The following is a 16,421-nucleotide window of genomic DNA, read 5'->3' on the forward strand; positions in this document are numbered from 1 at the left end:
AAACTTTGGTAACAACTTGACGAAAGGTTAAATCTACCTGCTTGCATCACTTTTGAAGGAGGTATTTGCAAAAGGGCTCATTGTTACCCATACGAGTTTTGCATTTAACTTTTCAGCACCAGTCCTGTCAGGTTTACTGAAAATGATCATCAACCACTGAAATGATTTCATCAACTCAGCTAGATGATGATTTACTGAGACGGTACTGTGTTAATGCAGTTAAAGTTCAAGCATAAGAATGACTGCTTTCTTTAAATGAAAAAAATCAGCCTATTTAGCCATTTTCACCCATGAACAGAATTGACATTTTTAAACATTTTCCTACCATGGGCAGCACAGTGGTGCAGCTAGTGTAGGTACTGCTCACAGGTCCAGCAACCCTAATTAAATTCTGACCTCCAGCACTATCTGTGTGGTGTGTGCTTTTTCTCCCCATGACCTTGCGGTTTCCATGAGTGCTCCATTTTCCTCCCATATCCCAAAGACATGCTGGTTGGTAGGTTAATTGGCCACTATAAACATTAGTGTGTGGGCAAGTGGTAGAATCTGCAATGAGTTGATGGGAAAGTGGGGAGAATTGGTTACAGGGAAAATAAATGAGGAATAGGACTGCTCTGTGTGCTGGCAATAAATAGGTCGAAATGGCCCCTGTCAATATTGTAAGGAAATATGACACAACTTGGCAAAATTTAGTTAAAATTTGTCAACAATTCATGTAGGATTACACCACCACACAATGGAAGACCTGAAGTATCTACTAATGTGATTTGATCAATTCTATGCAAATCTGCACCTGCTAGAGGATCGTCTTTGTAATTTTCCCAGAACTCTTCAAATTCTTTCTGGATATCCTCATCAATAACAACTCCAGTCGGCTGTTCATTGTTCACTTCAAGGTTATTGGCTTTCAGGACAAGTTCGAGATCACAACGGGAGTCCTGAGTCAGAGGTCTCCACCTCTGCATAACCACACCATAAACAGTAATATCATCACCTATGATTTAAACAAAAACATGCTTATTATTTCTAAGCATTTAGTTACAGTTCATTTTTGGAAGCGGTGAAGAAAGCAAACTATTTGGAAATGCACCAAAACTCCAATAATCCACTATCCGATAGTTTGGAAAACACCATGATTTAGCTTCTGGCTTATGGGGGTCCTGTTTCCTGTGCTCCCTTGAAATTCACCAGGCCACCATTTTCCAGGGTCTCTTGAACCTCACCAGGTTAACTTGAAAATTTGCTTAGACATTACTTAGTGGTGTTTTAAAAAAGTGGATCAAAAGGGTGTTGGAGTATTGACTGGAATAACATCCAATTGTGTGGCAAATCTGCCAGTCCAACACCAAAGTCCTGAGTACGCTACATTAGCAGAGTTTGACTATATGTCGGTAAGAGTATCTGACAAAGCATTACCAAGAAAAGTCCAGAACTAATTCCACTGGTCACACAGATTCCAAATGTGATCTGAATGCACATTAAAATTTACAACAGATAAACAGATGGAATCATCTGTCCAGCAAATGAGCATTTAAGATACATTTTCGTAACATAATGTGTATATAAAATTCAGCAAGATATTTGCAACTTTATTAATAATGGCTGTATTATAAAACCTTATTCCAATATTCACCACCTTACAACTATTCATATCAAAACAACATCTTTCAGTGTACAGCCGATCTGCTGAATTAAGTCGTGACAAATCACTCTCAGTGTGTAAACTGGTCATTTGGATTGGTGCTACCAGCAAGTTCTACCTTACAGATATTATTTGTGAATAAATGAACAAAAGAGCCATAACAGAAACCTGTGGATCTCAGAAGTTTCTATCCTGCTGATTTCTGATTGGTGGGAAGGATTTTCATTCCATCTGGCCAAATCAGTGAATAGATTCAAACATCTTATGTTTTTACAAGGCTCACGCATATTTGCTCATGATACTGGGGGAAGTGAGCCAGAATGGATTGAAGATTGTCTTCTATGTGATAACCAGAGTTGGAATAATAGGGTCTTCTTCAGGCTGGAAGGATGTGACTAATGGATCAAATTTCTTTACACTTTATGATGTCTTCGCACTGTACTGCTGCCACAAAGCAACAAATTTCACGCCATACAAGTTAGTCATAATAAACCCCACTCTGATTCTAATGGGTTGCTCCAAGGATCAGCTCTTCATCTTCTGCTTAAGATTTATACCAGAGGGGGCAGAGTGCAAAGTATCCAGGTCTGCCAATGATGTGAAGATAGGTGGGAGGACATGTTGAGATGAGGAAATTTGAACTCAGTACATGACATAGATTGGTTAGGCAAGCTGGCAAAAATTTACCAAATGGAGTTTAATGTGGGAAAGTGTGAGGCTATGCATTTTGACAAGATGAATCTACAGGCCGACTGGAGAAAGACTGAAGATGAATAAAGTATAGAAGGATCTGATTTTCTTGTGCATGAACTGCAAAATGTTAGCAGGCAGGTACAAGTGATTAGGAAGGCAAATGGTATATTGGCCTTCATTGCAAGAGAATTGGAGTTTAAAAATAGGGAAGTATTGTTACAATTCCACAGGGAACACACAGAGGCCACACCTGGAGTACCGTGCATTGTGTTGACCCCTATATATAAGAAAGCATATAGTAGCATTGGAAGCAGGCCAAAAGAGATTCACTTGGCTAATTCCTGGGATGTGAGAGTTGTCCTATTACCAGCAACTGAAGAAATTATATCTACAATCTTTGGAGTTTAGAAGAACAAGTGATGACCTTCTTGAAAGATACAAGATCCTGAGGGGACATGACAGGGTAGATGTCAAGATATTTCTACTATTAGAAGAATCTCAAATGGGGGAAGATTAAGAGACAATAATCTAATCCCGAGGTGCACAGGAACTTCTTTTCACGGAGGTTGGTAAATCTCTGGAATTCTTGACTCTGGAGAGATGTCATTGGGAGTATTAAAGAGGATGTAGATAAATCTCTGAAAGATAAGGGAATTTGGGGCTATGGGGAACTGGCACAGAAGAGGAGTTGAGGCCTGGGAGATATCTGTCTTGGTCATACCAAATGGCAGAGCAGGCTTGAGTCACTAACTGGCATACTCCTGCTCCTATTTTCTTCTGTTCTGAAATACTTACAAGGAATCCAACATATCATTATACCATCCAAACAACTTTCATGCATTAATTTAATAAACTTTGAAAAATTCTTGATGTTGATTGGTCCTTTTTTTAGCTGACTTGTCGAGGGGTGGCATAATGGCACAGCTGGGAGAGCTGCTGCCTCACAGCTCCAGCAATCTGGGTTTAATCCTGGCCTGTTTGGCAGTCTGTGTGGATTGTGCACCTTTTCCCCTGGGTGCTTCAGTTTCCTCCCACATCCCAAAGACATTTCGATCGGTAGATTAATTAGTCACTGTCAATTACCCCAAGTGTGTAGGCGAGTGATGGAATCTGGTAGGGTTGTTGAGAACAGGGGAGAATAATGCTAAATTAGTCTAAATGGCTGCTTGATGTTCAGCATGAACTCAGTGGGCCAAAGGGCCTGTTTCTGTTCTGTTTCTATGATCTCTAGCAAATTATAGTCATGATTTATGTCAGCAAAGTGACTCCCAAAGTTTTTGACTCTCCAAGGTTTCTGCACTTTCATCCAAGTCAAAAGTTAGGCATTTACCCTTTTCCCCAAACATAATCATGTGGTAAAGGGCAAATTTCCAGTGCATATCAGGAGTGACATCTTTCCTTATGTGAATTTCTTTGGATAAGACATTATACAGACCTTCCATCTACCTACTTACCTGGGCATTAAACATCACACAACCCCAGTTTAAAATAAAGGTTGTGGAGTTGACCCTATGATCTCACCATCAATTTTCCCTCAACCAGTATCACCAACAATGTAGCTTAATGAGGCACTGCTTATTGTATGTTTGCAAGATCTTATGTGCATGCACTACCAGGTTTGCCTACAAAGCAGTAATGATTACATGCCCAAACAAATTCATTGTACGTAAATTACTTTTTCAGAACAGTAAAGCAATGAAATAGATAAGAAAATCCTTTCAAATGTCAAATGAAATTATATAAACCAAGCATCCGTTCATTTTTTTCCTAAGATAAATGTTTAACTGAATGTTAATACTGAACAATGCTTTCAAAATTCTGTTTGCTCCAACTAGAAACTAAAATACCATAGGCCCAATTTATAATGCAATTAACACTAAATTTTCCAATTTCAGGTAACCCTTACCTCCTGTGTTCCTTTCTCATCCACCCCTGGTCCTCCCATAACTGTTCCCCCAACCACTCCCCCACCCCAATTGCCCATTTTTATCCCCTCCCCCTTCCTGGTTCTATCCATCAATGCCTCCCCACCCACTTCACCCACCCTCCCACCCTATCCGGTTCCATCTGCCCTTCATCTCTCTTTTTATGGTTCCTATGACCACTTTCCTACTTATCAGATTCCAGCATATGTCGCCTTTGTGTCCCCAGTTATCACCCTCTGGCCTCTGTCTCCATCTTCACCTTCCCCTCCCCCTACCTGGCTCCATCTGCCTCTTCTTTTTCCTTGCCTGCTTCCACCCATCACCCACCTGTCTCTGTCTCCCAACTCCACCCTTCCACCTTCCCCATCTGGCCCCTTTTGCCCATCGTCCGTCCCTCACCCCTCCTCAATCCACCTATCAGCTACCAGTCCCCATCTCATCCCTCCCCCTCTCCTCTTTATACTGACCATCTTCCCTCTCAGTCCTGATGCAGGGTCTTGACCCGAAACCGTGACAATTCCTTTCGCTCCCATAGAAGCAGCTCGACCCACTGAGTTTCTCCAGCAGTTTGTATTTTGTTCTACAATGTAGTCTTCAAAGGTTATGTAAAAAAGTGACAGTGGTCTTTTTTAAATTGGAATATTAGAGAATTATAGTTATGGGTGAAATTGTAGTGCCACCCATTCCCAAGGTGAATTGGTTAAGGCTTTAATGGTGACAAGGATTATTTTCAGATTGTACCCATGGAGTCTGGTCCATGGACAGTCTCTGCTTATAAGGAGTGTTAAAATTTCACATGCTAGTTTACATATGCTGGCTGTTCATACAACCTAACCAGCAACTCGTACCCGATTTGCAGGTGTCCACCAGATCATCTTCCAGTACAACCAACAACGATCGAGGTATGCTTCCCACAGACAGCCTCTGAACCTGTTAGTGAAACAGGAAAGATATGTGAGAAATAATGCAAACAACTGTTTTGTATGCAGGTCTAATCTGTTTCCCTGTTTACATTAACAACAATTCTCTTCAAATTCAAACAGCTGATTTCCTTTTAAAACTTATTTAAGAATTTGCCTCACTAATTTGTAGTAGAGAATTACAATATTCTAACCACTCACTGAAAATAGTTTTTCTTAACTCTGTCCTTAAAATTATTAAACCAATTAACTTCAATTTGCATCCTCATGTTATTATCTTGTTGATTAGTACAAAGATTGTAAAATTATCTACTTCATTTCAAACCTTCATAATTTAGATTAATTTTTTAATCTTATTGAAATAAGCTCCTCTTAAAAAATATAACTTTCCTTTCCACACATTTGAGATTTCTTCATATAAACTGAAGTCTAATTGAAATCCTGATGTTTGATATTACCTCATGATCTATGTTTCCCAATGGAAAATCAGTAATGATGCAGGACCTTACACCTGATGAAGTATCCCTCCTTTGCTCTGCTGCAGTAATAGAACTGCAGTAAGGCAGTAAAGGACCTTCTGCTACCAAGCTGTGATCAGAATTTGAAATATTTCATTTTTTGCAACAATAGAGAAAATCTCAACATTAACTGTTATTCAGGTGCAAATTTGACAGCAACATCCTGGACTCACATGCATGAAATTAAACTTAGAAAAGTCAGGAAGTAAGAGGCAGGCACGGTAGTGTAGCAGTTAGCGTAACGCTATTATAGTGCCAGCGACCTGGATTCAATTCCAGCCGGTGTCTGTAAGGAGTTTGTACGTTCTCCCCATGTCTGCGTGGGTTTCCTTCCGGTTTCCTTCCACATTCCAAAGACGTACAGGTTAAGAAGGGAAACAAAGGATTGCAGATGCTGGAATCTCGATGAAACACAAGGATGCTGGAGGAACTCAGCAGGCCAGGCAGCATCCGTGGAGAAAAGCAGGCGGTCAACGTTTCAGGTCAGGACCTTTCTTCAGGACTGGGAAGTTGTGGGTTAGGAAGTTGTGGGCATGCTATGTTGGCGCTGGAAGTGTGGCGACACTTGCGGGCTGCCCAGAGAACACTATGCAAAAGATGCATTTCACTGTGTGTTTCGATGTACATGTGAATCATAGATATCTTATCTTATCTAAGTTGCTGTCCACATGGCCAATTTGATTCAGATTTCTCATTTTCTTATAACAGAGGAGGCCATTCAGTTAAGTGCATGTGTGCCAGTTTTCAGATCAATCCCATCAGTCCCATTCCCCCATAATCTACTGCTCTTACAAGCCCATTAACATCACTCCCACCCCTGACCAGACTCTCCTGCCATCCACCTAGATCTGCCAATTAACCTAACAATCAGTACCTTCTTGGGAAACCAGCAAGAAAGTGCAAAGTCCATGATGACATTGCCGGATGTCAGGATTAAACCTGGATCATCAGAGCCGTGAGGCAACAGCTCTAACTACTTTTGTCACTGTTTCACTAAAAACAATGCCTCACAGCATTCAAGCACAGGGAAGAGCATGAATTCGTGGTCTGTGGGCAATGGATACTTTTTAAGCAAGCTAGAAAATATGAAGAATTTATTTGCCAGTTAAGACAAAGTGAATTTCTAACATGCGACAGGTCTTACTTACAACAAAACAACATCACCATTTCCAAAGATGAACTATTACAAATGTGGAGACTCATTCTGTGGCATTTTAATTATTGTTGGAAATCTTCAAAATTAAAATCTTTCTTTCTGTTTCTGATCTCTTTTGTGATGCACTCCTTCCTTCTCAATATTTTTCTCACTTTGTACAGTTGCCATAGAATTAAATATTCTACATTCAGTTCCTGGTTTAGGTTCTGTATGGCTCAGTGAGGATCATTCACTCTGGGTAAATGAAACACACATTGCTTGCCTATTCAAACAGATCTTCTGCAGATGATGCTATGCTTTTACCAGGGCCAATGCTGTCAGCACTTGATATAAGCTAATGCAATTCATTCCAGCTAATTTCAAAAAGCTAAGTGAAATAGCTGTTGTCATCTCCTTTGTTTTTTTTCTCCATACTTCCATATTTCTCAAAAGTCAACAGAGACCCAGGACTTGACTGCAGGAATTTTGTTGGTCTACTTTTGTTGTTGGAGATACTGAAAATTGAATAGTTTTGCCCATGAATTTCTGTCCATTGAAACAGATGGATAGGAATTCATGTGCAGTATGCCTATAGTATCCAAAACATGCATGACTGGTAGGCAAGATTCCTGCCTGCAGGGTATGTTCCCAAAATCAGCCCTGATCCCAAAGTCAACATATAAGGGAACCTTGAGATTGTCTCTTGCACAATTAAAGTCAGGCTCCAAATACTGCATTGATAGCATAACATCAGCAAAAAAAGAAATTAAGATTGTATTTCAAATGTGTCCGACTACCAGAAAGTTCCCAATATCATATTCCCAAAGGACTCCAATGTTGAGTTGTGGCAGGAAACAGATGAACTGAAAATCTGCCAGCACATTCAAAAATGTTCTATGTAGGATAACATAAAAGGATTTGTATAGAGAAAAACAAACTGTCTCTGAGTCAGGGTATAATTACGTTAATAATTTGGGGCTTGTGTCATGTGGTAATGCCAGGTTTCCAAGCAAACTACTCATCAGATTTGTTTTCCCTCAACCTAAGACCCTGGTCTTCCTCCGATCACTAAGCCAGCTTGGATGTCTATTTCTAGGCACGAGCCATATCAACTCAAAAGTTGTGCAGGTGTCACAATTCAGGTTCACATCATTCTTACTCAATTACTTCATTGTTTTTTCCTACTCTCCCCTTGATATTTTCTCAACAGATCTGTAATTGTCCACTGCCACCATGTGGTCACATAGCTGGAAAGGGATTCCCTCTGTGGTCTATTGTTGTCTACATGAGTATTAACAGGCAGCTGAGAATGAATGCACCACTTACCAAAATCTGGGGCATGAGCATTTAAATGCAAAAATATCATAAAAACTGAATCAAGAAATGCTAATGCAAAGAGCTGGAATTCAGATCTCAACCCAAGCTTCATTGATCCTACACATAACCAGTTTAATTCTCAGATTTTAAAGGATACTGAACCTGACAAAGTGTTCTAATGCAAGATCATCATTCCAAAATGTTTGCTGTGCCTCCCTCTCCACAGATGCTGCCTGGCCTGCTGTGTATTTTCCATTGTTTTTGGTTTTAATTTGAGATTGAACATCTATAGTCTTTTTTCTTTTCAATAAACAATTAGACTGCACCTTATAGGCCTAAAATGCTTGTTACAATGAAATGAAAGAGTTAACAGAAACTCAGAAGTATAGTTTTTTATATTACCTGTTCTTGAATTTTGATTTCTTGATAGTCTTTACAACTTGAAGGAGAAGATGAGGAGCCAGAAAGACGTGCAAATTTCATCGAGTTACAACCTTCTGGATTAGGGCAGGATATTGGACGGCAGAAGGTATAATGTTGTTCAAAGTCTGCAGTTACAGTGAAGACATGTCTGCACTTGTTACACATGTACTCGTGCTCAAATTCCAACACCTTCACCATTCCAGTGCGGATGACTGTACCAACAATCGAAAGAAAATGGCCTACATCTCTAGTCTTTGGAATACGATCCCTTGTCAACTCAGGACAAAGTGGTAATCCTATTAGAAATAGTAAGATTTATAGACAAGTTAATTCACACATGCCCAAATACACAAATTTATTTTTCTAATTGAAGGATAAATATCAACAAGTGTAACACGCCAAATCATATGGTTTTTTTTTGGATACTGTGAGAAGAACTTTTACGTCCACTTGAGAAAACAGGCCAAAGAGATTTGTAGATGCCAATACCAATATAGCAGGCAACATACATCTGGGTCAGAACTTAAGCAAAGGCACCAAGATACTTGGCTTTACACCTAGATGTAATGGCAATGGATTTCTAGTATGAAGCTCCGTTCAGATACTCTCTTCATTATTGGGACCAATTTTTGGCAGCACAAAAGAATAAAAAAAATTAAACTGACTGAAGAAGACCCTCATAGTCATGCATCTTCCCTGAGACCTGCCCTACAGTAAAACTAACAATGCAGGTGAAATAGAGTTCGCCTGATTCCTGCTTTCCTTCCATTTTGAAATAACATGAGAAACAGAAAATGAGACTTCATAATAAAAGTCAGCTGTCAGTATTGTACAGAGTAATCATTGTTTACAGAATGTGAGAAAAGGTGCCACACACCTTTGCAGAATTTAGCAATGCTGCCTCACATGTCCCAGAACCTGCATTCAAGCCTGCCCTTGACTGTGTATTGTAGGATGCACATTCACTGCTGCCCATGTGAGTTTCTGCTAGGTGCTCCAGTTTCCTCCAGAAATGTGCTGGTAGGTTAATTAACTACTGTAAGTCACCCCTTAGAGTAGGCAAAAGAATTGGAAGGAGATTTGATGGGCATGCAAGGGAGAATAGATTTAAGGAATACAGGGAGATAAGAAAAGGAGGAAATGGGACTCATGAGATCTGTGGAGAGCTCGTGTGGATTCAGTGGACTGAATGGCATCCTTGTGCCATAGCAAGTATGATTACATGCTTCAACATTTCATCTACTAACCTGAAATTCTCACATGAAGGTTTTGTTTCATGACCAATCCATGAGGCTCTGCATTGGACTGCAAAATGGTCATGGCAGCTCTGTGTAGTGCATTGTCAAATATTGGAAATAATTGATTAGGAAATGCACTTAAGTATTCGCCAATCTCCATACTGATTTCGAACAGCGTAAGCGCATTCACAGTGATCGGATAATGAGCACCTTGGTCTGGCTTTTGCAGAATATGGATGATATCATTTTTGTGGAATTCTACAACATACGATTCAAATACTTGCCCAATTAAGGCAACTTGCTCTGAATTCAGATGCATACTTTCTGTTTGGAAAACAAAAACAAAAATTAAATTTTGTTCACCCAACTATAGGCAGCAAATGTTACTGAACAGATAGAATCAGTGCATTTGGGAACAATGTAAAACTTATAAATGCCTATTAAAAGATAGTTTAAGAAACTTCAATATGCATGGTAATGTTGACAGTTGGTCTTAAATTATTGACATTGGATCTAACATCTGAATGGAACTCCTTACCCAAAGCAGTGCTGGTGAATCTTCACCATGAGAGCTGCAATACTTCAAAAGAGTATCTCACCACTACTTTTTCTAGTGGAAAATAAAGCTTGGTCTGACCAATGATGGTTATATCCTGAAAATAAAATTAAAAATATACTTTTCAGCCCAGGTTTTCATATTCATATTGCATTTGATGGTGCTGTATGAATAAAACTTAGAATGAACTTTACAAATATATGCCTGGAAATTGTATTTCCCCCATACTTGATGCACTAAGTGGGTGCTACATGAAATGTAATGACAAATTATAAATCATCAAAAACTGCAAAACTGGGAAACCCTTGCTCTGAAAAAGTATTATCATGATATACTGATGTGAAAACCTGACTTATACATTTCACAAACATGGCTCAAAAAAGAAAAACAAAACTGCAAATACCAGAAATCTGAAATAAAAACAAAATATGTTGAGGATAATCAACATGTCAGGCAGCATCTGCAGAGAGATGGATGCCCTCTCACCTGGATTAACTTTCAACAGAACTGATGAAAAGTTATCAGCTTGAACCATTAAGTACGTTTCTCTCCACAGATTCTGCCAAACCTGCTGAGTATCTCCAACATTTTTAGACACTGCTTTTTACTAAGCAGGCAGCAGGAACATCATTCACAGCACGATGATCCATTTAAGATCTGCTAAAGTAATTTCTCCATGACTGGAAGATAAACTCAAATTAGGGGTGGAGGTGGAAGTTGGCATTGGTGGAAGAGGGAATAACGGCACCTACGCCTCGCAGAGAAGACACCTTGAGGAAGAGGCAGACTGATTGGACCCTGTGGCTCTGGATAATCCTAAGCCCCTACAAAAAGTTGCAGCTTCAAGTTCAAATTTCAAAGCCTACAGTAAAGGCTTTCCCAACTTGCCAGCAGAGATCTGCATGTATAGTTTGTCCATAGTCCTTACAAGTAGTGGTACAAACACAGTAATGTAACTCATTGTCTCCATTCCCTCATTAAGTAAAAATACAGTTGGCAGAAGTTCAACTGGACCAAAATTTAAAGCTCAATCGTAAATGCCATTTTCATAGCTGCATGCTCTTAGGACAGTCATCTTACCATGGAGCCATTCTGGTTAGCTTGCCCACTGAAAACTGAATTAAAACTGCCCTAACTGATTTCAACTGCAGCAAGGTGACAGATCACATTTAACCCAGTTGGTCAGAGACTCCCACTCCATCACCCCACCCGGTAAACATCTAATGTCACCACAGGCCATTCTTTTTAAGGAATGGTCTCTATCCCTGGAATTTCGAACATCTAGGCAGTTAACGTGCCAACTATATTTATTTTTACTTTTTTGTGAACTTTCTTATCATATTATAGCAATATTATTAAAACCTACAGACCTCCTTTAATCTTTGGCACCCCAACTCCCCAACCCAAAGAGTTAAGCATCCCAGATTTAGAACTGAATTCATGTCCAAGGTGTAAGGCCATGTCCAACAGGTGCCGTTGAAGGAATAATAACCCAGAAAATCTGTTTAAGATCAAAGTTCATAAACTAAATTCACAGCATCTGGTGAACTGTGGACTGACAACAAAAACGACCAATATCAGATTATCATAAAACCCCAACATCCTTATCCAAGCACCTAGTCACAACTCCAATCTTGCAATATGGGGCAGGGTCCTGATGTTTTAGATCAGTTGTAAAAACAAGTGCAAGGTAAAATATTATCTCTAGGTAAGGAGGATCAGGCAATACATGTGTCCTTGTAATATAGGTCTCAGTGCCTGTACTACCTCAATGCACTCTGTACTAACTCAATGCATCTGCACTGTGTAATGAATTGATCTGTACGATCGGTGTACAAGACAAGTTTTTCACTGTACCTCGGTACGTGACAATAATAAACCAATACTTTCCATCAAACCCACCATTTCAAGTTCTAAAACCAAATTCCCTTTTACCTGTTCAACTGTGAAACAACATAACAACGATCTTGAGACAGGATACCCTGAGGCCCTCTTCATCATCACGGGGGACTTCAATCAGGCCAACCTCAGGAGTGTGTTACCAAAATACTATCAGCACATCTCCTGCTCCACCAGGGGCGCCAACACTCTTGACCACTGCTATACAACCATCAAAGATGCCTTCCGAGCCACCCCTCATCCTCACTTTGGGAAATCAGACCACCAGGCTGTGCTCCTTCTCCCTGCATACAAACAGGAACTGAAACGGGAGGAGCCGGTACGGAGAGTCGTGCAGTGCTGGTCTGAGGAAGCAGATGAGCTTCTACGTGACTGCTTTGAGACAGTGGACTGGACCTTGTTCAAAGACTCAGCTGCCAGCCTTGATGAGTATGCCACCACCATCACAGACTTTATCAGCAAGTGTGTGGAGGACTGTGTACCAAAGAGGACAATACAGGTGTTCCCAAACAGGAAGCCATGGATGAACCGGGAGATCCACTCCCTACTGAAGGAGAGGACTGCTGCACACAAATCTGGTAATCCTGATCTGTACAAGAAAGTGAGGTATGACCTTCGTAAAGCTATAAGGGATGCCAAGAGGCAATACCAACTCAAAATAGACCCCTGAACAGCCGCCAGTTATGGCAGGGCTTACATGCCATAACAGGCTACAAGACGAAGTCAGGCTGCATAGCTAACAACAGCGCATCCCTTCTTGATGAACTTAATGCATTCTATGCACGTTTTGAACAAAAAGGAAGTGGATTGTTACCATCCACTCTGACAGCCACCAACGCAGCTGAACCTGTGATCACAGTGGAGGACGCAAGATCAGTCTTCCGAAGAGTGAACACGAGGAAAGCACCTGGCCCAGATGGTATCCCGGGCTGCGTGCTCAGATCTTATGCTGATCAGCTGGCAGAAGTATTTGCGGACGTATTCAACCTCTCCCTGCTTCAATCTCAGGTTCCCTCCTGTTTTAAGAAGACCACTATCATCCCGGTACCAAAGAAAAGCAAGGTAACATGCCTCAATGACAACCGACCAGTGGCTCTGACATTCACTATCATGAAGTGTTTTGAGAGGTTGGTCATGGTACACATCAACTCCAGCCTACCAGATGACCTTGACCCATTGCAATTCGCCTATCGCCGAAACAGGTCTACAGCGGATACCATCTCCCTGGCCCTACACTCAGCTCTGGAGCATCTGGACAGTAAGGACACTTACGTTAGACTATTGTTTATTGACTACAGCTCTGCCTTCAATACAATAATACCAAGCAAGCTTGTCACCAAACTCCGAGACCTAGGACTCAACACCTCCCTCTGTAACTGGATCCTTGACTTTCTAACAAACAGACCGCAATCAGTGAGGATAGGCAGCAATTCCTCTGGCACGATTATTCTCAACACTGGTGCACCTCAAGACTGCGTCCTCAGCCCTCTACTCTACTCCCTATACACTCATGACTGTGTGGCCAGATTCTGCTCTAACTCCATTTACAAGTTTGCAGATGATACTACTGTTGTAGGCCGTATCTCAAACAGTGATGAATCGGAGTACAGGAAGGAGATAGAGAGCTTAGTGGAATGGTGTCATGACAACAACCTTTCCCTCAACGTCAACGAAACTAAAGAGCTGGTCATTGACTTCAGGAAAGGGGGCGGTGTACATACACCTGTCTACATCAATGGTGCTGAGGTCGAGAGGGTTGACAGCTTCAGGTTCCTGGGAGTGAACATCACCAACAACCTGTCCTGGACAAACCACGTGGATGCCATGGCCAAGAAAGCTCACCAGCACCTCCATTTCCTCAGGAGGCTAAAGAAATTTGGTTTATCCCCTTTGACTCTCACCAACTTTTACCGATGCACCATAGAAAGCATCCTATCTGGATGTATCACGGCTTGGTATGGCAACTGCTCTGCCCAAGACCGCAAGAAGCTGCAGAGAGTTGTGGACACAGCCCAGCGCATTACGAACACCAGTCTCCCCTCCTGGGACTCTGTCTTTACCTCTCGTTGTCTTGGTGAAGCAGCTAGCATGATCAAAGACCCCACCCACCCGGGACATTCTCTCTTCTCTACTCTTCCATCGGGTAGAAGATACAGGAGCCTGAGGGCACGTACCGCCAGACTTAAGGACAGCCTCTACCCCACTGTGATAAGACTATTGAACAGTTCCCTTATACAATGAGATGGACTATGACCTATGACCTCACGATCTACCTTGTTGTGACCTTGCACCTTATGCCACTGCACTTTCTCTGTAGCTGTGACACTTTACATTGTTTTTTTTAACCTGTACTACATCAATGCACTCTGTACTAACTTAATGTAACTGCACTATGTAATGAATTGACCTGTAAGATCGGTTTGTAAGACAAGTTTTTCACTGTACCTTGGTACGTGACAATAATAAACCAATACCAACAAATTTTCATAAACTCCCAACCACATTTATTTTCCCGAATTCCATACATTGCCACAAAGATTCACACCGCAGCACGAAGCGTAAATTCTGCTCCGGCTGCATGTGTGACATTGGTCCCAGCTTACCTCTCAAGTAGCATTATAAGCTGATAAATCCGTTTGCTCCAAGGACTCCTGTGAGGCCACTGACCGTACCCTCCGGCCTGGGCAAGCTGTGCTGACGTCACTACTCACTGGGGTTCCACGGAATGACGTGATCCCCCCCGTGGAATCGCAGAGGTAAATCGTGCTCGTGCGGGAACCCGGTATTTCCCAATGACGTAACAGCAGAAAGAGCGCGTGGTCAAACAACCCAGTGACATCATAGTAGGGCGAACTCAGGCGGCGTGGAGCCCGGTGACATCACAATAGGCAACAGTAACAACTGACAGTAGCGAGGATGTTCCGCAGAGGCAGCTGTTCACATCTCCCGCCAGCCGCGCCACCGCAGAGCGCCAGGGGTGGCAGGAAGACATTATTTCCACTGTTTTCACCTTTTCTATAAATACTGCGACATTTAAGTGAAACATCTAATAAGCTGAGTATTTCATATTTCACTCCAAATTGGTCGATATTGTGTGCTAACAATACTTCAAGGGGTGAAACTTGTATTTCCTCCGCCCCCCCCCCCGTGACAATGGTCGTTCCCGGCTCCGCTATTTCAGCGCAGGCGCAGTAAAATGTTATATTTTTTTACAAAACGAAACTAATTAGTCAATGTTAAGAGGTCATTTATCTTACTGCAAAAATGTGTATTTTGTACTTTTCAATAGGTTTTCATTTCGCAACTTTAGTTTTGATAGGCTCAGCATGTTTCATTCTTTGGAGCAACAGACAAAGGAGCTAGAGGAACTCAGCAGGTCAGGCAGCATCAATTGGAGGGAAATGGACGGTCGCCGTTTCGGGTCGAGACCCCAGGACTGGAAAGAAAGAGGGGAGGTAGGCAGTATAAAAAAGCTGGGGGGAAGGGGTGGAGCAAGAGCTGGAGGGTGATAGGTGGATCCAGGTGAGGGGGGTGATAGGCAGGGGAGGGAGGGAGAAAGTGAGAATGATGGAAGAAGCTGGGAGGTGATAGGTGGAAGTGACAAAGACTTGAAAATGGAATCTGATAGGAAAGGACAGTGGACCATGGAATAAAGGAGAGGAGGGGAACCAGAGAGAGGACAGTGTGGGTAATGGACAGATCAAGAGGGTGGGGGAGGGCAAGGTGATGAGGCCAGTAGGATAAGGCAAAAAGGGGACACAGGGGAGTGGTTACCAAAGGTTAGAAAAATCAATGTTCGTGCCCTCACGTTGGAGACTACCAAGTCGGGTCTCACCGACGTAGAGAAGGCCGCAATGGGAGCACTGGATGCAATCAATGACACCGATGGATTCACATGTGAAGGACTGCCTCACCTGAAAGGGCTGTTTAGGGCCCTGGATGGTGGTGAGGGAGGAGGTGTTGGGCTAGGTGTAACACTCAGCGTGGTTGCAGGGATAAGTGACTGGAGGGGAATCAGTGGGGATGGACGAGCGGACAAAGGAGTCATGGAGAGAACGATCCCTGTGGAGGGGAGTGGGGAAAGATGTATCTGGTGGTGGGATCCTGTTGGAGATGGCGGAAGTTGCGGAGAATGATATGTTGGATGCATAGACT

The 16,421-nt window shown here is 42.0% G+C and overlaps 1 protein-coding gene across 3 annotated transcripts in view; it reads right to left on the reverse strand.

Moving 5' to 3' along the window:
• Positions 1-15,134, reverse strand: part of mcm9 (minichromosome maintenance 9 homologous recombination repair factor) — a 33,430-nt gene extending 18,296 nt beyond the window's left edge. For 2 of the 3 annotated variants that reach the window (XM_052024680.1, XM_052024683.1), the window contains exons 1-6: positions 14,870-15,134; positions 10,350-10,464; positions 9,821-10,135; positions 8,553-8,869; positions 5,109-5,190; positions 794-994 (exon numbers count right to left, since the gene is read on the reverse strand). In XM_052024680.1, the coding sequence (XP_051880640.1) occupies positions 794-994; positions 5,109-5,190; positions 8,553-8,869; positions 9,821-10,130 (910 nt within the window). In that variant the 5' untranslated portion in view covers positions 10,131-10,135; positions 10,350-10,464; positions 14,870-15,134. The remainder of the gene's footprint in view (positions 1-793; positions 995-5,108; positions 5,191-8,552; positions 8,870-9,820; positions 10,136-10,349; positions 10,465-14,869) is intronic. The other variant, XM_052024682.1, reaches the window with a different exon arrangement.
• Positions 15,135-16,421: the final 1,287 nt, after the last annotated feature.

This window comes from Pristis pectinata, chromosome 10, assembly GCF_009764475.1.
Source record: "Pristis pectinata isolate sPriPec2 chromosome 10, sPriPec2.1.pri, whole genome shotgun sequence".
Classification (NCBI taxonomy): Eukaryota; Metazoa; Chordata; class Chondrichthyes; order Rhinopristiformes; family Pristidae; genus Pristis; species Pristis pectinata.